We start from the raw sequence: 24,962 nt of genomic DNA, 5'->3' as shown, positions 1-24,962 counted from the left end.
ACGGGCTTGCGGTACGGTTTTCTGCTATATAGGTTCTTGCAGGACCCAATCGTTGGATCTGGTTGCCGGCTGTGTTTCCTGCAGGTAGGGGGTTAAAACTTTTCTAAGTACAGTTCCCTAATTTATGCAGACACTGAGGCTGGAGCGAGTGCCGCAGGTAACGCAGCGAGTGCGCTGTCAGATTTAATAAACCCGCCATTCCTCCGGTGAGCTGTACCGCAGTTCTGTCTATTAAAATACTAACCATATATTCATGTTCGCTTACAAAATTCTGAAGGGACCTGGATGCTGACAGAAGTCTGATATAATGTTCCTCATACTCCACAATTTAGCATTTTTCTTCCTGCCGAGCAGCACCTCACCGACGACGGTCTGCTCCCTCATCGACTCCTAGATGACATGGCGTCCAGACGCCTAATTTATAGCGTAATCTCGACATAAGTGTCAGGTTATCTCCAAACATCACCCTCCTGGATGCCAGTTTTGGGGCCAAAACTGACATAAAATGGACTTATTGTCCAAATCTAATCCCAAAAAAAAGGGTCCAGGGAAGTGTGGAACGTGACGGCTAAACCCTGAATGGTGGTTTTGGGCAACTCGGCCACTTACTCTGCAGGTGATTGCTATGCCTAGCGAGGCCTAAAGTGGGGAAAATAATCAAGAACCAAAAAGACGGAGGTGTTCGCAGATAAAAAAGAAGTCTCATTGATGAAAAATTGCATTGTTACCCTTGTCAGGCAATCATGGTTGAAAGTTGATGGAGAAAAATCCCATTGAAGTCAATGGTTATGAGGGAAGCTTCAAAATAGAAAAGACATAAAAAAAAAAATCCCCAGTGAGGATCAGAGACTAATAATATGGAGAAATGTATTGGGCCACATGCATTACTGGTAATCCTTAAAATGAGCTTTGTCCTATTTAGTCCCATTACCCCCAGTGTATAACATTCGGCCCCTCGCCCTCGGCGTGTAACCTGCTGCCCCCCGCCATTCCGTCTGCCTTTATTACCATGTGACAGAGCCACCGGTGGTGCAGAGCTCACTCAGGAGCAACCGGAGTCACAAGTCCGTCTGATATTTCTTTCGCCTGAATCTCCCCCCCCCCCATCACTTGTCAGTGATATTATTGAGAAGTGGGAGGAACCGCAGCAACTCAGCCACGAAGGGGATACCCCGTAATGTTACAGAGCGGGGGGTGCGGGTGCTGAAGAGCGGAGGCCAGAAAAGTTGATGACCCCATGAGACCAGACCTTCTCTGGTGTTAAAATTTACACAAACACTGCACCCCCGCTGGGAGCTTCATGGCCAAGCAGCTGCGTACATCACCAAGCACAATGCCGAGCGTCGGAAGGAGTGGTGTAAAGCCGCCACCACTGGACTCTGGAGGAGACGTGTTCTGTGCAGTGACGGATCGCACTTCTCTATCTGCGTCTGATGGAGGAGTCTGGGTTTGGTGACTCCAGGAGGACGTTACCCCCTGACTGCATTGTGCCCCCTGTACAGATGGTGGTGGAGGATAATGCTATGGGCTGTTATCAGGGGGCGGCCTCGGACCCTCAGCTCCAGTGATGGGAAATCTTCATCTTCAGCACAAGACATTGTGGACAATTGTAGCTTTGTGGGAGCCGTTTGGGCTTTTCTGTTCCCCATGACGGTCCATACAGACATGGAGGGGGAGAACATGAGCGGCCACTCAGAGCGTGGACCTCAGCCCCATCCAACTCCACGGTGAAAAACTAGAACGGAGACGCTGACTATCTGTGTTGATTTCATACTGAAAATCTTTCCCATCACAAATTCAGGATTGGCTTTGAAAATAAAAGGATTGAGTAAAATCTTCTGCTCTTTCCGGTCATTGGGCCTCATCAAGGACTTTTTGGCCACTACACGAAGACTCGGTGCCCAGCCCTGAGGTGTTTTTGGCTCATTCTGCACCGCGGAGTTGACCGGACTCTTTTTGGACGCACCTAAAACAGAAGGCGATTGTCTGCAGCAAAGAGAAACCTTTTGGTATTTTATCGGAGGAGGGTGAAAGGTAGAGTTTATGATGAGGCTTCTCGGGGCCGAAAATAAATAAAACTGAAACTGTGTTAATGACTAAATTCTCAGTGCTCGGTCATAGGAGTGATAAGATGGTTAGCGGCCAGGATTAAAGGCTTTGAGATTTCACTGCTAAGAAAGATTAAACGTTGGCTCGCACCAAAGAAAAATTATTTTTTATAAATTATGCAAATTTATTTATGTTGTTTTTCAGTGTGGAGCTGAATATATATGCAGCTATGTGGTTGGGAAAAAAAAAAGAAAACATTGGTGGTATTTTAAGCGTACTTAATAAAGTGTGTGCAATTTTTTTAATATATATTATTATTTTTTTTTTTTTTTTATATCTATATTTAATAGTGTTTTTTTTTTTTTTTTTTTTTTGTTTTTTTTTACCCTTTCCTGATGTGGTGTAATGCTACATCACATGTAGCAATGTTGTCTGGAAAAGGCAAGCTTCCAACACGAGACATTCGGAGCAGTTTGCTCTTGAGGAGTCCGCCAAAATACCTGTCGAGAGGTGCAGAAGTCTCACTGACAACAGGTACAGGAATCGTTTGATTGCAGTGATTGCCTCAAAAGGTTGTAGTGCACAGGCGCCGGGAAAGGTCAGAGAGGTCCGGCGCCTGTGCACTGCAGTACTCTGCCCTCAACAGGACAGAGCAGTACGCCTGCGCCGGAGCCGTGATGGGAAGCAAAGAAGAGGATGTCCTCGCTAGAAGATGGAAGGCCCCGGACCGAGACACCCATCGGACCTGGACCGGACCGCCCCTGGGTGAGTATAATATAACTCGTTTTTCTTATCTTTCAGGTTACATCAGGGGCTTATCTACAGCATTACAGAATGCATTACAGAATGCTGTAGGTAAGCCCCTGATTGCGGTGGCCGCAGCTTATATAGGTGACAGATTCCCTTTAATCTTCCTGTGAAGCCCATCCTGTGGCTCGTCTGCACAGGGGAACACCATTTTGACCTCTGTGTATACTGTAGTTCAATAATATTGCAGTTTATAGAACATTCGATCACATGATCACAGTTTCAAGTCCCCTAAGGTCACTGTAAAAAAAAAAAAAAAAAAAAATGTTAAAAAATGTCAAGAAAAGTTTTTAAAATTATGAAGAAAAAAAAAATCACCGTCGTTTTTAGTTTTAATAATATACTTATTTTTTTTATTTATTTGGTGTCTCCATACAGTTAAAACTCGATCTCTCTAAATGAATAATTGATCCTAACCGCAAACGTCGTAAAGAAAAAATGACCGTAAACTCCACATCCGACATTGCAATCAAAATGTTCCGCCTACTCCAAAACGGTATCAATTAAAATGTCAGCCCGCCGTGTAAACAAATAAATGAGCTCTTACCCATCTCCATGGCAGAAAAAAATAAAAAGTTATGGGTCTCAGAAAATCAAATTTTTTTTTTTTTGTTTTACAAAGTGTGAATTTTCTTTTTTTTTATCGTTATGTAAAAATTTTTTTTACATGCAAATATCGTTGTAATATTACTGACCTGCTAAATCATGTTCACTGTACAGTAAAAGTAACTCCGGAACATCTGAAATAAACAAACCCCAGCAATCACTATGGTTTTTTTTGGACATTATGTGGTAAAATTAATGGTGTTTTAACGAAACTTGAAGTCGTCTGGTGGGGAAAAAAAAAAAAAGCCTGTTATAAAGCTATTGAAATGGAAAAATCATAAAGTTGTGACTCTTGAAGAGGAGTAGAAACTAAAATTGGGGTTAAAGGTGATGTCAACGTACCTATAATGCTCATCGAGACTGTGGTTCTTAAGAACTTGCTGCTTAGGCCTCTTTCACACTTCAGTTTTTTACAATCAGTCACAATCCGCCAGGTTTTTAAAAAAACGGATCCTCAATTTTTTTTTTTTTTGAGGATCCATTTTTTTCCCCATTGACTTGCATTAATGGCGGATTGTGACGGATTGCTGTCCGTAGCATCCGTTTTTTTTGAGGATCCGCCAAAAATTATTGTCCGTCACCATCCTCAAAGATTTCAAAACGGATCCTGTACCATCCGTTCACATCAGTTGAGAACGGATCCGCTTCTCTGACTTTTTGGCGGATTTGAACTGATGCAAAAAACTGAAGTGTGAAAGAGGCCTTAGACGTGCACTTTTATTGTGAAGTCAGCAAATGGTTGTAGAGAAGAAAAGGGGCGGCCAACGTTTCCATCCATCGCAGTCCTTTATAGGACTGTCCCGCGGGAACTTTCCTCTCTGACAATGAGGGAATAACAATGCTCAGATGTTCATTTCCAGGAGGAGTAAAAGAGGAAAATGACCAACGCTGAGAAAATGCAGAATTTTTATTTCAATGGAAGAAAGCTGTAGTGGAATTCGGAATTCTTTATGGACTTTTTTTGGTTTGTTTTGGAGTAATACAAAATTCTTGTAAGGTAATCTTTACTTTATGGAAATCCAGATCAATGAAAATTGAAAGTTGCGTCTGCCTTTTTCTTTGAAGCTTTGAGTCTTCTGTATCTTGTGAACTCTCAGCAACCTTATTGATCGAGATGTAATTTGACTGTAAAGAAGCCTCCACGGCTAAGATCCTCTTGCAGCACCGACTTTGCTCAGAGGGCGATTGGATTTCAGTGTCGCATTTTTTTCTTTATAGTTAATGTGGAAATCTAAATTGCAAATCTACGTTATTTATTTATTTTTTCAATGCTATTAACATTTGGACGTTCATAAAGTATTGATTAAGAAACTTCTGATGGCACGTTTTATAACTAATTGTAGGAATGGATTCTTAAGGCTGCTCATGTGATACGAAACTTGGTGGTCAATGCAACTTGCAATCTACATGGATTCATCCCCAGCGTATAACCGTCTGCCTTTACTACCCTGTGACCGAGCGGCCGGTGCGTGCAGAGCCCTCTGATGCCAGCGCGGTCCTGTAACAGGGGCGACTGTTATGATTGAGTCACCGTAGGAGGCAGACACAAAAATAGAAGCTACGTCCAGAAAACCAGAGAAGTTGGCAACTATCAAATTGCAGACCCCTGAACCTATCAACACAACTAGCAGTAGCCGTGGGGGGTTCCTACGATGCCCTAGACCCCTCGATCACAGCCAGAGCACTAAATAGCCTAAAGACAGAAAAGGAAATCTAACCTGCCCCAGAGCAGACCCAAAAGTAAAAGGCAGCCCCCAACATATAAGGACGGTGAAGCAAGATGAAAAAACACACAGATAGAAAGGCTGAGCAAACGATGGGGCCCAAGCTAGCTAAACAGAACAGGAAAGGAAGGTTGCTGTCTGCAATCTGCCAAAACCCTATCAAAGACATAAGCCAACAAGCTGATATGAAAAAGACCCTGAAGCAGCTAGGCTTCAAAAACTAAATCAGCACTCAGGTATTTTCAGAAGACAGAGCTAAAGGAATTCAGCACACCCCAGCAGGGAATGGCAGAAATCCAGAAAAACAAAGCAAAACAAAGTCTAAGCACAAATGCAAAAGGCCGAGCAGAAAACTTAGCTTTAGAGGAGCAGGAATTCAGACTGGTCTCCAAGGATCCCACAGAGAAATCACCCGCAGGGCAGAAGGGCGTCGGCAGCCTTATATCCAGTCAGTAACTCCACTCAGCCAGTCATCATCATCAGACTCAGGTGTTTGATAATCAGGCTCACTACCTTTCTTTACCAGAAGAGGGAGTTCCTCGGGCCTCAGTAGTGAAGGGGAAAATGAACTCACAACAGGTGACCGGGGTAACAAGTCCGCCTATGACATTTCTTCCCCCTGGATCTTCACCCATCACTTGTGAATGATATTATTGAGAAGTGGAAGGAGCCGCAGAAATTCAGCCATGAAGTGAAGACCCCGTAACGTTACAGAGTGGGGGGGGGGCGAGCGCTGAGGAGCAGAGGACAGAAAAGTCACCACCGCTCTGCTGACCCCATAACTGCAGAGTCCTGACCTCCTCTGGTATCAGCACAAACGCTGCACCCCCGCAGGGAGCTTCATGGCCGAGCAGCTGCATGCAGCCGTACATCACCAAGCACAATGCCGAGCGTCGGATGGAGTGGTGTAAAGCCGCCACCACTGGACTCTGGAGGAGACATGTTCTATGCATTGACGGATCGCACTTCTCTATCTGCGTCTGATGGAGGAGTCTGGGTTTGGTGATTCCAGGAGGACGTTACCCCCTTGACTGCATTGTGCCCCCTGTACAGATGGTGGAGGGGGATAATGCTATGGGTTGTTATCAGGGGGCGGCCTCAGACCCTCATTTCCAGTGATGGGAAATCTTCATCTTTCATCACAAGACATTGTGGACAATTGTATCTTCAGCATTGTGGGAACAGTTTGGGGAAGACCCTCATCCGCCCCCCCATGATTGTGTCCAGGGCACAAGCTCCATTAAGGCACGGTGTGGATTAACTTGAATGGTTTGCAATATCTGATCATCCGGTATCTTCCCAGTTGAAAAGATTAGTGGAATTTTATTTTATGACATATATTACACTAGTGTTATGAATCCGAGAATATTCCAGTGCATTTATATTTGACAGATCATTATAGTAGTATTATAGTAATTGCCCTTTATTGGTATAATGCAGTTTTTGAACACGCTGGGGAAATATTATGTTTCCTAACATAATATGACAATTTTATGCATTAACAAAAAATGGAGGCAAGCAATCATTCTGCGATAATAACCGCTAGAAGCCATCGCTGAGTAATAATGAGACCTAATCGCATAAAGATCTATCTCCTCCCCGTTCAGTCTCTTTACTCTTTGGACAGGTGTAGGCAAGTGACTGCTGCAGCCGATCATTGGCTGCAGTGGTGACCTCCTACACCCAGTGTCTGAATATCTATGTTGCAGTAAACTGAACAGAGGGGGAATGGGGAAGTGTCAGAGCGTGAGCGACGGGCGATCGGTAAGGTAATAACTTATTCCCTCTAATGGAATATTCTCATATTCTAAAATTTCATAGTTCTAAGCTTGAAAGAAGACACCAGTCCATAAAGTTCAACCTATAACATATTGTTGATCCAGAGAAAGGCAAAAAAAACCCATGAGGCAGATGCTAATTGGGGCAAAAAAAAATCCCGACTCCACACCTGGCTATCAGACTAGTTTTCCAGATCAACGTCCCATCACAGAATCTATTGCCCATAACCTGTATTAGATTAATCAAGAAAGATATCCAGGCCCTACTGGAACTTGATTAGTGAATTAACCATTACATCATGTGGCAGAGACTTTCATAGTCTCACTGCTTGTTCAGTAAAGAACCCATAGTCTCACTGCTTGTTCAGTAAAGAACCCATAGTCTCACTGCTTGTTCAGTAAAGAACCCATGGTCTCACTGCTTGTTCAGTAAAGAACCCATGGTCTCATTGCTTGTTCAGTAAAGAACCCATGGTCTCACTGCTTGTTCAGTAAAGAACCCATGGTCTCACTGCTTGTTCAGTAAAGAACCCATGGTCTCACTGCTTGTTCAGTAAAGAACCCATGGTCTCACTGCTTGTTCAGGAAAGAACCCATGGTCTCACTGCTTGTTCAGGAAAGAACCCATGGTCTCACTGCTTGTTCAGGAAAGAACCCATGGTCTCACTGCTTGTTCAGGAAAGAACCCATGGTCTCACTGCTTGTTCAGGAAAGAACCCATGGTCTCACTGCTTGTTCAGGAAAGAACCCATGGTCTCACTGCTTGTTCAGGAAAGAACCCATGGTCTCACTGCTTGTTCAGGAAAGAACCCATGGTCTCACTGCTTGTTCAGGAAAGAACCCATGGTCTCACTGCTTGTTCAGGAAAGAACCCATGGTCTCACTGCTTGTTCAGGAAAGAACCCATGGTCTCACTGCTCGTTTAGGAAAGAACCCATGGTCTCACTGCTCGTTCAGGAAAGAACCCATGGTCTCACTGCTCGTTCAGGAAAGAACCCATGGTCTCACTGCTCGTTCAGGAAAGAACCCATGGTCTCACTGCTCGTTCAGGAAAGAACCCATGGTCTCACTGCTCGTTCAGGAAAGAACCCATGGTCTCACTGCTCGTTCAGGAAAGAACCCATGGTCTCACTGCTCGTTCAGGAAAGAACCCATGGTCTCACTGCTCGTTCAGGAAAGAACCCATGGTCTCACTGCTCGTTCAGGAAAGAACCCATGGTCTCACTGCTCGTTCAGTAAAGAACCCATGGTCTCACTGCTCGTTCAGTAAAGAATCACTGTTTTTTATGTAAGATTACTGCTCTATAAGTAGAGGATGTCCTCATTCCAGGTGTAAAAAGATCAGTAGAAAGATGTCTGTATTGTCTAGTCATACGCTTGTACATTGTAATAAGATCGCCCCCCCCCCCCAAACCATCGGTTTTCCAAACTGCATAACCCCAAGTTTGATGACCCATCTTCTGCAGTCACCTATTCCCTTAATGACCTTCGTCGCTCTTCTCTGCACCCGCTCTAGTTCAGCATACAATTGGCCTCATTAGTGACTTGTAAAGTGGAGAAACTACACTCTTCAACACTGAAATTTCAAAACCGAGAAGGAATAGTCTTGCAGTTATGGAAATCTCAGGACGGATAGGCGTGTTAATGATCTGCAAATAGTGAACACAATTTTCAAAACGTCTGGAGTATAAGCCAAGTACTGAAATCTCGGCAACTCCAGCCTCGGCTGCGATCACTGAGGTTATTAATGGTCGCCTGAGGAAGGTTCTGCTGCTGAATACACTTGGGAAAATCATCAAGATCCGCTGCTGGCAGATCCAGTGTAATCACCGACCAATCACGTTCAAGATGTGCTCAATGGAGACAAGTCTGGAGACCCTGCAGCCATGGATGCACGTTACGGTTACGGCCACACAGGCCTAAGTAGCATGAATATCAGACAGTGTTCTATTGACAGGGGGAGTTATCCAGTTGTCAATTTACTTCTACAGTGTATTTCCAGGCGTAATAGCGGAGGAACATGCAATGCAGAATTTAACTGGACGGAATAAAAAGGAATTAATTTTATCATTTCACATTTTTTACTTTGCGTTTTAAGTAGAGATTGGATAAAAGGGGTCCTGATCCGCTAGGTCGCAGGAGGCAGCAGTGACCTATTACTATGATGTTCATTAGACTGTTAATTTTGAAAGAATTTTGTAGACGAGAACAAAAGGTATTTGGAAATGGTCTGCGATGTGGCACACATCTTTATGCACCGCTCCGACGGGGGAGCTGCCATTAGGAATGAGAAGTTTTAGGCCGGTGTTTAGAAAAGTAATGGCGCTATTTATTGTAACTGAGCGTATAATGTCTCCTCTGTGTCTGAACAAATCACTGAAATGGAAGAGAAGGAAGAAGAAAAGAGAAGTTCCCTGCCTCCCGCTTCCAATGAAACGGCTGCCCTGTGGGTCACGTATAACACACCGGAGGGCCCGCCGACTGTATTCAAGCCCAGCACATGAAATCCAATTTACTGTCTGATCTGTTATCGCGGTATTATTAATGTGCAGCAAAAATGAGGAAATGAGGCGCAGACGTCACCATTTAAGCTTCATTTCCTTTCAATGTATTATACTTTTCCAAAAGAAAGAAAGCAAGGGAAAATGTCATTTCACCAAGAAGCCTGTCTTGAAGGCCATAAGTCGTGTATCTTGTGGGCCATGATTAATGAGGATTCGTCATTTTTCAAGAAAGCTTTTTTTTTTTTTTTCTTTAAATTTACCTTGAATGAGGCTGAAGAACAATCATTATCATTAATTTAAGATATGGGAGGGCACCTGACAGACTTGAATAAGGTTTGCCAAGCCTATGTTTTCAAGAAAAAAAAAAAAATACACCAACTTGTTTGGACAGTTGTAAATGGAAGATGTTGCAAGTGTGTGCAGGCACTGCTTTTACTTGCCTGTCCTGGCTCCACTGACTGGCACTGGCACAGTCTTCCTCTTGCCTTAGCCATCTACCTTTTTTTTGTTCTGCTCATTGCTCCCCTTTTTTTTTATTTTTTTTTTAAGTCACGCTTTCCTACCTTATAACACGATTCGGGCTGCGGGACGGCTTCAGATGTTAACCTCCCAACAAATCAAGCTCTGCAGCATTGCTGGGTTACTCTACTACACTGCTGGCCAGTTTTACCTTGGACGCTGTGACAAACTCAGCTCTTGTATAATATTGGACAAATCTGCTTAATAGCTGCATCAGTGATGCCTTAAACTCTGTAACAAACTCAGCTCTGCTTTGTTGAGTTAACACTTGCTAGACCTTAACCTCTTGTGGTCCTCCGCTCTGCTACTTTGTTCCTCATCGCTGAGTTAACTCTTCTTCATTGCTGTCAACCTGTGCTACACAGCTTGCCATGACATCAGTTTTCTCCTGTTCTGTTCCTTCAGTTGCCGTTCTGCTGCATCTGCCTCCATGGTTCCAACTGGATCGTCCCGCTGTACCAACGTCCTCTGTCCTTGGTGCATAACAACTACTTTTCTGGACCAATGACTTCAAGGATCCAACTTTCTATGTACAATGTAACCATTGCATGTCATAGATATAGCTGGAGATTAGTTTTTGGAGGACTGGATGGATAGGGTGCAGCACGTTGTGGGGTAGCCAAGTCCTCCCCCAATGCACATAGAAATTGGGCAGCACTTACCTCACAGTTTTAGCAGTAGTGGAAATTGCATGTATAATGCAGGCCGTTTCTGTGACCATTGCTAAATGATGGCTGTGTGTGTATATACGACTTTGCCTGCAGAATCCGTAAGGTCTGTGGGAGCAGAAACCTGACCTTGCCTATGTGGCCTCCAATCTGTTTCCAGGTGCCTTTAATGGCAGACACTGCTTTTATAAGAGTCTCGTTTGCAGGCATCACAGCCCTTAAGATCATTGCCGATTGCTGACATCATCACAGATCGAAGCACCAAGTGCAACTTTACAAGGAAGCAGTCGAGTGACCTGAAAATTTGCCGTGCCCCACAAGGAAATATAAATCCTCAGGAAGATAGTTTTTCAGCCTGGCTCCCCGCCCAACATCTCACCCTGGCGGTTTTCAGGAATAATGGGCCAAGAGATGCTGTATTCATTTAATGGAAGAAACCAGCATCAGTGAACCAGAACTCTCCTTTTTAGAAAAGATGAGAAATAAACGGAGAATATCATGTAAACGCCAAGTGCAATGAACGTTCCTGAAGCTGATGGCGTAAAAGTGATTGTAGAGAAAGTTATGATGTTCACTTGTCAGAATATGGGAATGTCAGTGTCCGTCTCATAGTTGCTGCTTAACGTGGAAGTAAAAGTTTTGCCCATTATGCCAATCTTCTATCCCCATAATTTATATATGGGATCTTCCTACTTGAGCTCTGACTCTTAGGAAAGTTGAATGATCCCAGCAAAGATCAAACAGATGAACGGCATACAAGGGAACACAAATCGCCACATTAACAGACGGAGCTATCTATCTGAAGTATTGCGGCATATAATTCAGTCAAAAAATGGAGGTGCTTGCATGAAAAAACATGAATATTTCAATGTGAAGCGAAAAAATAAGAAATATGCAGCACTCACCGATATAGCTGAAAAACTGTGCGTCTTTATTTCACATAAATTCCATCAATAGATATGTGGACATGCAGGACGGTAAAGGAATGCTAGGGGAGGGAGGTCCCCTAGCATTCCTCTACCGTCCTGCATGTCCAAACATCTATTGATGGAATTTATGTGAAATAAAGACGCACAGTTTTTCAGCTATATCGGTGAGTGCTGCATATTTCTTTTTTCGCTTTTCTTAGGAAAGTTGCGCTACTAGGCCAAGAAGGCGAGTCTCGGTGAATGGCTGCTTTCCGTTTCTTTTCTGCTTTTGACTTCCCTCTCTGCTGCTCTGTCTATATGGTGGAAGCAGGTTATTTTAAGACAACTGGCATCCAAAATGTTTTCAGTAGTTGTGGCCTATTCTCTTGGTTTTGACTTCTGATTGATCCTGATCTTGTCCTTGTTCCTAAGTATTGCTTCTGCCTCACCCTTGGGATTGTTTCTGCTACCTGCCGTTCTAGCCCTGTCTCTGATCCTTGGCTCCGTTCCTGACTAGTCTTCCATCTCAACCAGTGGCCCATTCATGACCCTCTCCCGATGACATCCATCATTTCCATTCCTGACTACATTGCTGCTGCTGTCAATTTGTGACTACTTTGGGGACATGGTGGCATTGGAGTCCTCCTGCAGCAAGGTTCTTACCTCTTACTGTGGGCTTTAAGTGTGAGGATTAGGCGATCCCTTAAGGTGCATTTACACTAGCCGATTATCATCAACGATCGTTCCCAGAAACACTCATTTCCTGATAAGCGTACAATGTAAATGGGCTACCAGTCACCAGAAGAAATAGTAAAATGCTCGATTGTTGGGTGAAACTATTTTTTAAACTTGCTGGCAGTAGATCGTCCTGTGAAAACAGAACCTTTTGCTGCCAATTGCAATGATTTTAGCAAGGTCAGAAGGATCGTTCTGTGTGCATGTAATTGCTGTTGTACTCTCTAAACGGGCTATCCAACGACTATCGGCAAACGTGTGGTTAACACTACAAGTCAGCAAGAATTAACTGACCCTTAGACTACAAAACTACAAACCTCGGTGCCAAATGGGTGACTGATTAGATAATCCACTTTTCGTTGTGCGACTGATGTACGAAGGAAAGTAGTGATCCTTCCATGACTCTTGCTCCCTACGAATTTCTCGTGATCCAAAAGTAGAAGATTTCTTGTATTTTTTCACTTCTTTGATTGCTGTAAGCAGCAACAAAAAATGAATGGCACTCACCGGGTATGAGTTCAAGCGTTTATTAGGACATCTTCAACGGGAGAATTGGAGCTGGAGTGACGACGGCCGTTTCACGCAAATGCGCTTCCGCGGGTCACATTGATTGCTGCGTTGATCCTGATTTCCTATAGTCTGAAAACTATTTTTACGATGTTGACATTTTATATTTGGCCACCATGGTGCATACGACAATAGTAAAGTAACGTGGGCGTAAGAAAACTGTGACCTGTCCAGGTACCTATCTGAGCCCACCACAGCCTTCCATGATCACTACAGTAAGCGTATACTGCTGCTTCTTCGTAGTGAAAATGCATGTGCTCAGGGAACATGGCTGCATCCTACGCCAGCCGGTGATGGCAGCCTGCTGGTTGGCGTGGATGTTTATGGCGCTCTACAAATCTGCCAGCGGCTCGCAGTCTTCCAAGTTTACATAACGCGACCTATTTTACAAGGAGCTGTGTATCTGTCTGCTCCTCCGCACTAGAAAAAGAAGGTAAAAGCCTCGGGGAACTTTGTAGAAGAATGTATTCGGACAGAAGGCGTCAACAAATGAGTTGAATTTTTTTTTTAAATTTATTTTATTTTAAAAACCTAATTTTTATTGAAATTTTCAGAAAATACATTAACACACCGGACTGTAGAAGAAATTCAAATGCCCGTGCGCAGACGGGGCAGATAATACCGACTTTTTGCAAATGAAGCTGGCATGACATAAACACAAAGATTAAAATCTTGAAACTATCATTAACTATTTAAACATGTGACCGAGCGGAAATTGAGTTTTATTGAACAACATCATGGGAAAAAAAAGCTTATTTTGTAACCAAATTATAAACACTGTCCTGGAAATAACCTCCCCTACTGTAATTCAGCCGCAATGGCCCCAGGTAGTTCTTGAGATTGTCATGTATATGCCATGCTGTAGATGTGAAGGACTCTACCATATTCCTTTTTTTTTCCCCCCAAAGAGCAACAATTCACAATAAATTGCCTCCGTTTTTAGAAGAAAGTTGCCCGCTTGCACTTCTTTATTACATAAGGCATCCCTTTGCTCCACCTCCATGAAATGCTTCATTTGTGCGATCAACTCTACAAGGGGGGCCAGTGTCAGACTGAAGAACATTGGGCCCACTGGTGGATTTGATCCTGAGGGCCCACCTTTTTAATTGCTGGGGGTAACGAGGCAAACCGGGAATGGAGGAGAGCTATTAAATTAAATGGAGTCAGATTCCAGCGTGTGATCAGAATATTCATCTTGCGGAGCCAATCTATTATATAGCGGACGAGGCAGGCAAGATGGCAGTTTCTAACACTTGGAAAATTGATCCTCCGTCGTCTTTAGACGCCATGAGTTTGTACAGACTAATCCCCTCCAGATAAAAATGGCTGAAGACCCTATTAAGAATGGTGATGTCAGGAGTAATGGTAAGGATTGTAGTTGGTACATGAGCCTGGCTCGACTGATCATTTTCACCAAGTGTGCCCTCCCCATAAAAGATCCTGCCATGCCTTTAGCTGAGTAGTATTTTTTTTTTTTTTTTTTATAAGCGGAGGATAATTTAGGGTGTATAGAGATGTTGGCAATCGGCCCATTTTATTTCCCAGATACATAAGTGATGTACGATGGCGCTAATGATATAGCGCCTAAAGACCTAGATGAGTAAAGTTTTATTCCTCTCTGTTGGTGGAAGTATTTAGCATTTTTTTAACATTAGTTTTAAAGCTGGAGTAAGAACCAACATTTTCGAGTAATTGAAGCACTATGGGCAAATGTTGAGTGGGGTTGGACATAAATAAAATGACATCATCCGCAAAAAAATCAGCCTGAATTGATTTCTAATTACCGTCATTTGGATCCCTGAAAAAGTGTCTGGATCCAATAAAATGCGGATCAAGGGCTCTAAAGCTAAGTTGAAGAGAAAGGGGGACAACAGACATCCCTGTCTCGTTCCTTTTTCGAGGGGGAAAGGAGTTGACAACTGAGCGTATAACTGAGCCTTTGGAGAAGAGTATAAATTATGTATGTAATTAAAGAAGGGGCCTGTGTTAAAGACGTTTTTGTTAGGACCTTGTATAACCTATCCCACTTAATGTTATCAAAGGCCTTTTCCGCATCTAATGAGATGATCGCCGGGGAATCTTATCCAGTAGCAAAAGTACTTTTCTGATGAGTGTGGCTGCGTGACCCTTTACAAAACCTGCCTGTACTGGGGATATGAGGTGGGGTAAAATGGAAGCCTATTAGCCATTATTTTGGATATGATTTTAACGTCAGAGTCAATGAGAGAGATTGGCCTATTCGAGTTGGGGGATAGAGGGTTTTTGTCTGGTTTCAGTAATAAATTTAATGTTGGCCATATTTACGGAAGGGGAAAATGGGATCCCTCCAGAGATAATTTATTAAAAATCGATTCTAACAGTGGGGAATTTTTTTTTTGTTTTGTTAATGATCATCAATGATTGTCACGTGTTAGGTTGAAAAATGAATGATTTCACCAGTTTCCTACAACATTTTTCACCGAATCTATAATGAAGCAGATTGCTTAAAGGGAAGCAATCGTCAAAAATTATCTTTTTGTTAAATCAGGTTTTCACATCAGCTTCTTGGGCTATTTTAGTTTCTTAACTTCCTGGTTTCAGGAAACAATACATGTACATCAGTGCACAGAATCTAAACCTATGTTTTGTATTAAAGTGTATGAGAGCGTGCATTGTGAAGGGAGGGGTAGGAGGTGAGCTGTGACACCACCTGTTGGAAATGGTGGATCCTGTGTTATCAGTCACTACTGGGACCTCTTCTGATCAGTAGGCTCAGCTAAACCTCATCATTGTGATGCATACATGATGCCAGGCCTACTGATCAGAAGAGGCAACATGGATGGTGGAAACTAGGTATGTTCACCGGGCACTGACTCAATGGTCAGACTATTGGCGTGGCCCCTGGATTTCCAGTCCTGTCAATCATTTTGCTCAGCCGAACTTCGTACTAGGAATGAACTACTGGGACCAGCAATGGGAATCTGTCACCGGACGTTGTCGGCCTATGTAAATGGCCTGTGTCCTGTCCGATGGGCGGTGTTTTTTTTTTCTTTTTTTTTTCTCCACCCCATCCGTGGCTGCCGTCCGCGATCTTTTCCGGAATTCTAGTAGTTCTACTCCATAGTTTGCGCGTGCGCAAAGCAATCTTGCTTCGCGCACGCGCAGTATGCTTTGCCCAACTGCAAGCAAAGCTGAAAATCATTACTGCGCATGCGCCGGTACACTATGTCCCGAAGTATTTCGCTGTGTTTCGGGACATAGTGTACCGGTGCATGCGCAGTAATGATTTTCAGCTTTGCCCGCAGTTGGGCAAAGCATACTGCGCGTGCACGAAGCAAGATTGCTTTGCTCACGCGCGAACTATAGAGTAGAACTACTAGAATTCCGGAAAAGATCGCGGACGGCAGCCACGGATGGGGTGGAGAAAAAAAGAAGAAACACCGCCCAATGGACCGGATACAGGCCATTTACATAGGCCGCCAACCTCCGGTGACAGATTCCCTTTAAAGGAAAGAAAACCGAACTATTCTGATTTATTGTATTTTCATTTCTATATCACTCCGTGTCACTATCTGTATACTAAACGGAATTTCTGAAATCTTGCCGTTCTCACTCTCTGCCGCTCAATAGGCTGTTACTTTCTGCAATGTACAGATCATTTCTTGGCTCATATCTCATTATCATCATAGGCAGGATTGAAATGATAAAAGCTACATAGACACTGGATCTTCCATTCATAAAAGGTGGTGGACACAGTTCACCCTCTTCTCTGCTCAATGATCTCTGCACAGGTCAAGGAGCATGCCCACAACCCTCTCCCATAGAAGTAGAGGAGCATAATCCTTTACAGAAAATAGAGCAAAAAGCTACAAAAAAAGAAATAAAAATACGGTAGATAAGCAAAAATTGAATATATATCAACATCTGACTTTAATTACTAAAAATAATGTAGGCGATGCATTCGATCAGGTGCCTTTGACCATCTTTGTGCTGCTTCTTGGAGCTAAGACAAGAGCGTGAATCGGAGAACTCTGCTCCGCCAGATGTAATGTCTGACTTGCTCCGCAGCAAATCCCGCTTCCACCGCAGGTTCTGAGGTCACCAGAAGTGACAGGAAGATTCATTAGCAACGTATAATAATGAGCAATGGAGAGGTTTTATAAAGTCTCACGGTGAGAAAGAGTGGAGGGCAGTAAAAGGGCACGGGATCAATATTTAGGATTCAGAAGGTGTCCTCTAAAATACTAAAATCTCAATTACTGCTGTAAGTGAATCTCGGGGCAAAGCATTCGTTTCATGGTAATTCTTCTTAATATGGCAATGTGTCACGGGGAACGTGTGATTGGAAAATGACCTGTTGCTTTAATCAGGCTGTAAAGCATGTGTGTGTATATGTTATATATGCTCCTCCATATTGAAATTAAACTCCCACTAAATAAAAGTGGTGGAATGGTGGAAGTCGCGGGATGGATAGACCGTTAAATGATCTGCAAATGATGGAAAAAATGGAATCAGATTTTTCAAAACATTTTATATAAAGTCTGGAGTATGAGCCACATGCAGAAATCCCGGCACTTCCAGTCTCGTCTGCTATTATTGAGGTTATTAATGATCGTCTGACGAACATACTGCTGCTAAATGCCCTTGGGCGAATCCTCAAAATCCACTGCCAGCAGCTCGTGTGTAATCCCCGACTAATGACGTCTTCGATGGAGACAAGTCTGGAGACGCTGCAGCTACGGGAGGACGATTTGGTTATGCAGGCTGCTCACAGCAGCATCAGCAACATGCGGCCTGGTGTTGTCCTGTTGAAAAACTGGTTTTGGGGTGCTTGTTAACAGACCATTCCTCGACAGTCATTAATAAAGCAAGAAGTTTTAAAAATTGTGTTTCCATTTCTTCATCATTTGCAGATAATATCTATCATTCTCTAATATACTCTGGTGCTAATGTCCATGTGCCCATCAAGAACTAATATTAGGCCTAGTACACAGTATGAAAATTGCACCTGGCACTATTTTAATATATGGGGACCATTTGTTCTGAAAGGAGTAAAACGAAGAGAGTGACTTGATCTGGGTGCAAGAAGTTGCTGCAAAACGCGCGTTGGGGTGAGGGTGCTATATAGCTGACCACTTATGATTCACAAAGTCTTGCCACTACCCCTACATACAGGTACTTTTATTTCAAAAGGTCTTTCTTCCTAGAAAAATTAGCGTGGGAGGCTTTGTTTTTATATAGAAGGTAAATTCAATAGTTCAACCTGCACCCATGTGTCCCCTTAAATGCATTTAACCCTTTCTATTTATGGTCCTACATTCAATTTGAGGAAACGCTGTTACTAAAAGTGTCTTTGTTCAGTGGAGTGGTACATGTAGAATTCTAGGATCCTCTCTTGATCGATGATCGTATTGGGTTTTGATGCTTGTCCCTTAACATTCATGTGTATTATCTATGATATACTAGGTAGATCTTTTTCTAGGTACCTGCTCTTTTGTATGTGATATCCCAGGTGCACAATAGGAATCCTCTTTAGATGGGAGGGGGTCACTACTTGCATTTTTCTAATAACCATTCTATATGCTGATATATTCTATTTAGATTGTACGATTTATTTATTTTTTTTTTGGCTACACTATCGTCCCTTATTGGACATTCTGCTTTTTTTTTTTTTAATTATCTTGTTTCAATAATACTTATTTTAAGACTGTATCTTTTCAGTGCTCAACCTTGTATATACTTACAGTGGGTACGGAAAGTATTCAGACCCCTTAAAATTTTTCACTCTTTGTTTCACTGCAGCCATTTGGTAAATTCAAAAAAGTTCATTTTTTTTCTCATTAATATACACTCTGCACCCCATCTAGGCTGGAAAAAACAGAAATGTAGAAATTTTTGCAAATTTATTAAAAAAGAAAAACTGACACATGGCCAGTATTTAGACCCTTTGCTCAGACACTGATATGTAAGTCACATGCTATCCATTTCCTTGTGATCCTCCTTGAGACGGTTCTACTCCTTCATTGGAGTTCAGCTGTGTTTAATTAAACTGATAGGACTTGATTTGTAAAGGCGCACACCTGTCTATATAAGAGCTCACTGTGCATGTCAGACCAAATGAGAATCATGAGGTCAAAGGAACTGGCCAAGGAGCTCAGAGACAATTGTGACAAGGCACAGATCTGGCCAAGGTTAGAAAAGAATTTCTGCAGTACTCAAGGTTCCTAAGAGCACAGTGGCCTCCATAATCCTTAATTGGAAGAAGTTTGGGACCACCAGAAGTCTTTCTAGACCTGGCCGTCCAGCCAAACAGAGCAATTGTGGGAAAAGAGCCTTGGTGAGAGAGGTAAAGAAGAACCCCAAGATCACTGTGGCTGAGCTCCAGAGATGCAGTAGGGAGATAGGAGAAAGTTCCACAAAGTCAACTATCACTGCAGCACTCCACCAGTCAGGCCTTTATGGCAGAGTGGCCGGACGTTGGCCTCTCCTCAGTGCCAGACATATGAAAGCCCGCATAGAGTTTGCTAAAAAAAACACATGAATGCCTCCCAGACTATGAGAAATAAGATTCTCTGGTCTGATGAGTAGAAGGTAGAACTTTTTGGTGATAATTGTAAGCGGTATGTGTGGTGAAAACCAGACACTGCTCATCACCTGCCCAATACAATCCCACCAGTGAAACATGGTGGTGGCAGCATCATGCTATGGGGGTGTTTTTCAGCTGGAGGGACAGGACAGCTGGTTGCAATTGAAGGAAATATAAATGTGGCCGAGTACAGAGATATCCTGGATGACAACCTCCTCCACAGTGCTCTGGACCTCAGACTTGGCCGAAGGTTCACCTTCCGACAAGACAATGACCCTAAGCACACAGCTAAAATAACAAAGGAGTGACTTCAGAATAACTCTGTGACCATTCCTGACTGGCCCAGCCAGAGCCCTGACCTAAACCCAACTGAGCATCTCTGGAGAGAGCTGAAAATGGCTGTCCACCAACGTTCACCATCCAACCTGACAGGACTGGAGAGGATCTGCAAGGAAGAATGGCAGAGGATCCCCAAATCCAGGGATGAAAAACTTGTGGCATTATTCCGAAGAAGACTCATGGCTGTACTAGCTCAAATGGTGCTTCTACTCAATACTGAGCAAAGGGGCTGAATACTTATGACCATGTGATTTATCAGTTTTTCTTGTTTAATAAATTTTGCAAAAATTTCTACATTTCTGTTTTTTTTTTTTTTTTTTTTCAGTCAAGATGTGTACACTGAGGGAAAAAATGAACTATTTTTGAATTTACCAAATGGCTGCAATGAAACAAAGAGTGAAAAATGTAAAGGGGTCTGAATACTTTCCGTACCCACTGTTACACGTGTGTGGTTTGAGTTGTGCTAAATAGTGGGTGCCATCAATTATTTGTGGATATTATTGAGAAACAATAAAGCTATTAGTCTGTGGAATAGTCGACCTCCGAAGCTGGTCACAGCGGGAACTAACAATGGTTTCAGAAAAGTCCCGGATGCTTTTATGTAAATGTCTAAGGTCCAGACGTTATCGACAATTGGGAGGAAAAGACTAGCTCTTTTAGGTCAGACGGGATTATGATTTGTAGGTCAACGTGTACCCCTTCCCTATATCCGCTCCCATCCCTCAGTTGAACTTGCTGGACCTATGTAAACTATGTAACTTTAATTCATGCACCATTGGCCAGATATCTTCTCTTCTACTGTCCGTCACCTGATGTATTTGTCTCCTCCATTGTCTTACAGAAGGACAGCTGATACCTGGGAGCAACGGCACAAGATGTAACATCCCAGGGAACTTCATGTGCAGCAGCGGGGACTGTATCCCGGGCAGCTGGCAGTGCGATGGATTACCCGACTGCTTTGATGAGAGTGATGAAAAAGAGTGTCGTAAGTTGTTGACCTTCTCTACTTTTTTTTTTTTCTTACCATTATGTGAACACCGATTTATGAGAAGTTTGTGCGGTGAGTAGAATTAGAAAAACATGGCTGATTGTTTCCAAACACAGCGCCACACCTGTCTAGAGGTTGGGCAAGGTACTGCAGCTTTTGACCACAATGACTTGCTGCTTAGTTGCAATACTAAACACCACATCCTATGGAAGCTGCGACGCTCGTTTGTAAAGCAATCGGCCATATATTTCGAATCCTGGACGACCCACTTTATAGGGAATGGATCACCAGAAAATGACCGATCAGGTCTTTGTGTCAAATATTTTTGTGGGTGTAGTATATATTTTTTTTTTTCCTATATCATGATCTGTATTACAAATAAAATATAGAAGTCTTGCAATTTTCACAATGGCCACTTTTTTTTTTTTTTTTGACTACTTGTTCATGAAATTCACATGTACGTTATCTGCAGTGAACAGACTTGGACCCTATCCTTTGTATTGAGACCTCTAATGAGCGTGTGTAGAATTCATTTTGAGGAGAGGGGGAGGAGGTGAGCTGTGACATCACCTATTTTGATTTGCAGATCCTGTGTTATCAGCTGTGTATATTGGTTTCCCTGCCTCTGCTGATAATGAGACTGCTGGAAACTCTTATGTGAAACGACAGGAAGTAAATGTAAAATAGCCCCGGTGGCCTGCGTGAAAATGGCAAGATTCTTTTAATTGCGACCTATATTAAAAAGAAAAAAAAAAAAAAGTAAACATTTTTCATTGTTTCTTTCATAAGATACATGTGACATAAAGATCTGATGTAAACAATAGGTCATTCTCTGACAATGTATTCCAAGACTCGGATAAGCTGGGATTTGCATTCATTTTGTGGACCATAAAATAAGCTATACAATCATCTGATCCAGCCTTTACCAATATTATGGCTAATCTCCCTTCCAAGTACATTTCAAGGTATAGGCCGAATTTCCTGCAAAATCAGTTTATATCTATGAGTTTGCACAGCAATGAGCACGGCGGTTCCATAATCCCCCCCCATTATCCAGGCTCAGATTGTGTAAATGTCTTTGCACTCAGCCTGATTGAGCCATGCTCAGTCCACAGAAACCTCAGATAGCATGCATTTATTTTATTTTCCTAAACATGAGGCCACAGTGAAATATTTCTTGTAGCAACCCTGCGGGCATGTGCCCTCAATCATACGGAGTAAGGTAAATGTTTGGGTGGAGCATGTTCCTAGGTTAAGCTAATCACTTAATAATCGCTAGAGTCCGACTTCAAGGGCCTCCAGCAAGCCTGATAATGAGGCCAGCCGCTATGCTGCATACGCTTTACCGCTTTTTACCAGACACATTGGGGCTTCCAGCTACCTGCTGTGCAGGGAACTACAGCTGGGCCAAGTCACTTAAGGGCTCCGTTACAGACCGGAGTAGCAGATAGCAGAGCTACGCCGGTCTATCTGCGCCGCTCTGCCTCCACCTCCCGTGCTGCCTGCAGTGCATGCTGGTATCTAGGGTAAACATCGGGTTTCTAAGGGCCCCGCGGCCCTTAGAAACCCGATGTTTACGTTGGTAACCAGCGTGCTCGCTGGTCCTGATCGCTGGAGGGGCTGTCTATGTGTCAGCTCACCAGCGATCAGCTAACAATGTCCCAGCGATCCCATCCAAGTCGGATCGTTGGTGGGATCTCTGGGACATCGTTATGTGTAACGGTACCCTTACATGGACTGGGATCGTCCCTGTGTAGAGGAAAAACTGGCGAGTCTTCAGCTACATCATTATCAAGATAAGTGGGGGGGATTCCTTATTTCAGACCCCCAGCAGTCAGTAAAGATATTAGTACAGTGCCCAAATTCTGCATTAGAGGTGAGTGGTGCAGGTGTTTAAGGTTGTAATGCCATTGGCACTGCTCACCTTCAATTGAATGGAAGCTGACAACCCCTTTAAGTGATAACATGTCACTGGAACATAACATTACTTAGATGAGGACAAGTTGGATGCTAGTAGCATTGGTCACCCATTAATTTTCCTTCTTTGGGGTCCCCATTTCCAGGACTCCAATGTTCAGGGACTTGGTGTCCACTTTGCTATTCTCTCATCTGCAATGTCAGGCATAATTTGCATGTATCATCCACCACCATTTTTACAGACCCTCGAAAAGTGCAACAAAACCCCTTATTCTGTGACTTTAAAGCACAAAAACGTTCCATCTGGAAAACCAGAAATGTTCCTATGCAGAAACTGCATTTCTAACAGGAGAGCAGAGATTACAATTAGTATTTTTAAAGGGGTTCTCTAAGAATTCAATTAAATGACCCCCTTCACATAATTCAAACTGCAACCTATCCTAATCACGTTGTCAGATGGACTTTATTGCTAAAGCACCGCTCCTGAGACCTGTGTCCCAAGACCTGTGCCCCGATGGACAGAAGAGCTGTATCCAGTTGCTCGGTGAGCCAAGAAGCAGTGTTGCCAAATCGGTAGAAATAAATCTTCTCTGCAACTGACTGAGCATGGAGGACTGATACTGGAAAAATAAATCCTTTGTGCTCAGTCAGCTGAGGAGAAGATTTACTTCTGATGTCACAGCCCTTCTCCTCTCCTCACGGAGGTACGTGTGCTTATGATACAGCTCTTCTGTCAGTTGAGGCACAGGTCTCGGGAGCTGTGTATGCAGCTTGCCCCTTAGCACATCGTTAATCACTGGATGTTTTGTGACAGAATAGAGACTACTGCCAGCAGAAACTGGTTTTCTGCTGACAGATTTGTGAATTTTGGCTATACAGTTTGGTTTCTCTTTTTTTTTTTTTTTTTTATTCTATTTGATTAAGCGCCTTTCTTGCTAGTGACGGGAACAATTCCTAATTTTCTCACCACATGTAGAAAACCTGCATCCAGCGCAGTCACGATTTTTGCAAAATTGATAAGAAATCCTGACTTTTGCTGCAGTTTGATCACACGGTGTAAATCCAGCCTTGGCTTTGTATCCAGTCTAGACTATCTCTGTGACCTAAATACATCAGCAGCTGAAGCGCCAATCTCCCCCCTTTCCTGATTGTGTATCAGTGTAGATTAAGGAGTTTTATGTAAATGAACCGCAGTCATTTTCTGTTTTCTTTGTAGTTCAGTTCCCCATTTTCATGACCTCTTTTTGCTGTTTGTGAATAGTCTATGTGACGTTTAAAGGGATGTACACCTCCATAAGCTCCCGGCGTGTACCGTACTTTATCGTTCTCTTAGACACCCAGTCACCAGACAGAGGCAAAATGGATGTCTGGTGTTTCTGCTATTGAACATTATCCTTCATTAGTGTATATGCCTGACAGTAGCCACTTTGTAGTATGCACTTTACCTTACTAATTTAGTCCTGTTAGGCCAGGAGCCGCTCCATCCTGAGTCCTTTCAGCTTGGCTGGTGCTCCTTAACTTGTGAGCAAAATATATAATTTACTATGTCAGTGGCCAGTGTTGTGCATGAATGTGGCTGGATGACTGCAGACTTTAGTAGCAAAACCTGCCCCCTTCTCTGGCAGTCACAAAGAAGATGCCAGCTGAGATATAGACCCCATAATAAACGGCTCCTTTCTTGTGCCGACAAAAAATTGCTATCCACTGTTAAGTAGAGGACTGGAAGCCAAGGTATCGAGACCTTTGATGGAGCAGCCGCCAGAGGATCTCTGGGACCTCGGCTGGAGCAGCCGCCAGTGGGTTCCCGGGACCTTGGAGCAGCCGCCAGTGGCTCCCCGGGTGGAGCAGCCGCCAGTGGCTCCCCGGGTGGAGCAGCCGCCAGTGGCTCCCCGGGTGGAGCAGCCGCCAGAGGGTTCCCGGGACCTCAGGTGGAAGGGCTGCCAGAGGGTTCCCGGGACCTCGGGTGGAGGGGCTATTGGACTCTGGCTGATACATTGTAGCAAAACTCAGAACAGGAAAAAGATTGGAGCTCAGAAGGAAAACTTCCTTCATTGATGGCATGATCTTGAATGTTACAGAACATTTGCTGGTGTCCTAATTGAATACTCTTATGGCAAAACCTTTTTAATTCACAAATTCCTTTACTAGAAGCCCCATATCTTGAAGGATTTCTGGAATACAAATTTATTATAGTTGTTAATACGAAGTCTTATATTACATCTCATGTGCCCTTGCTGCCTCTGCTGGCCCAGGGCGGTACTGCATCTTCCTCCTTAGATTGCACATCC

General features: G+C 43.4%; 1 protein-coding gene across 1 annotated transcript in view; it reads left to right on the top strand.

Annotated features, from left to right (window-relative positions):
- The window catches only part of LDLRAD3 (low density lipoprotein receptor class A domain containing 3), a 141,529-nt gene that overhangs the window by 23,381 nt on the left and 93,186 nt on the right, over nt 1-24,962 (top strand). The window contains exon 2 of the mRNA XM_073565243.1: nt 20,611-20,754. Within this exon, the coding sequence (XP_073421344.1) occupies nt 20,611-20,754 (144 nt within the window). The remainder of the gene's footprint in view (nt 1-20,610; nt 20,755-24,962) is intronic.

This window comes from Dendrobates tinctorius, unplaced genomic scaffold, assembly GCF_039654945.1.
Source record: "Dendrobates tinctorius isolate UK_male_01 unplaced genomic scaffold, ASM3965494v1 ptg000612l, whole genome shotgun sequence".
NCBI classification, from domain to species: domain Eukaryota; kingdom Metazoa; phylum Chordata; class Amphibia; order Anura; family Dendrobatidae; genus Dendrobates; species Dendrobates tinctorius.
The sequence above is the reverse complement of the archived record's forward strand: the minus strand, read 5'-3'. Positions and strand labels throughout refer to the sequence as shown.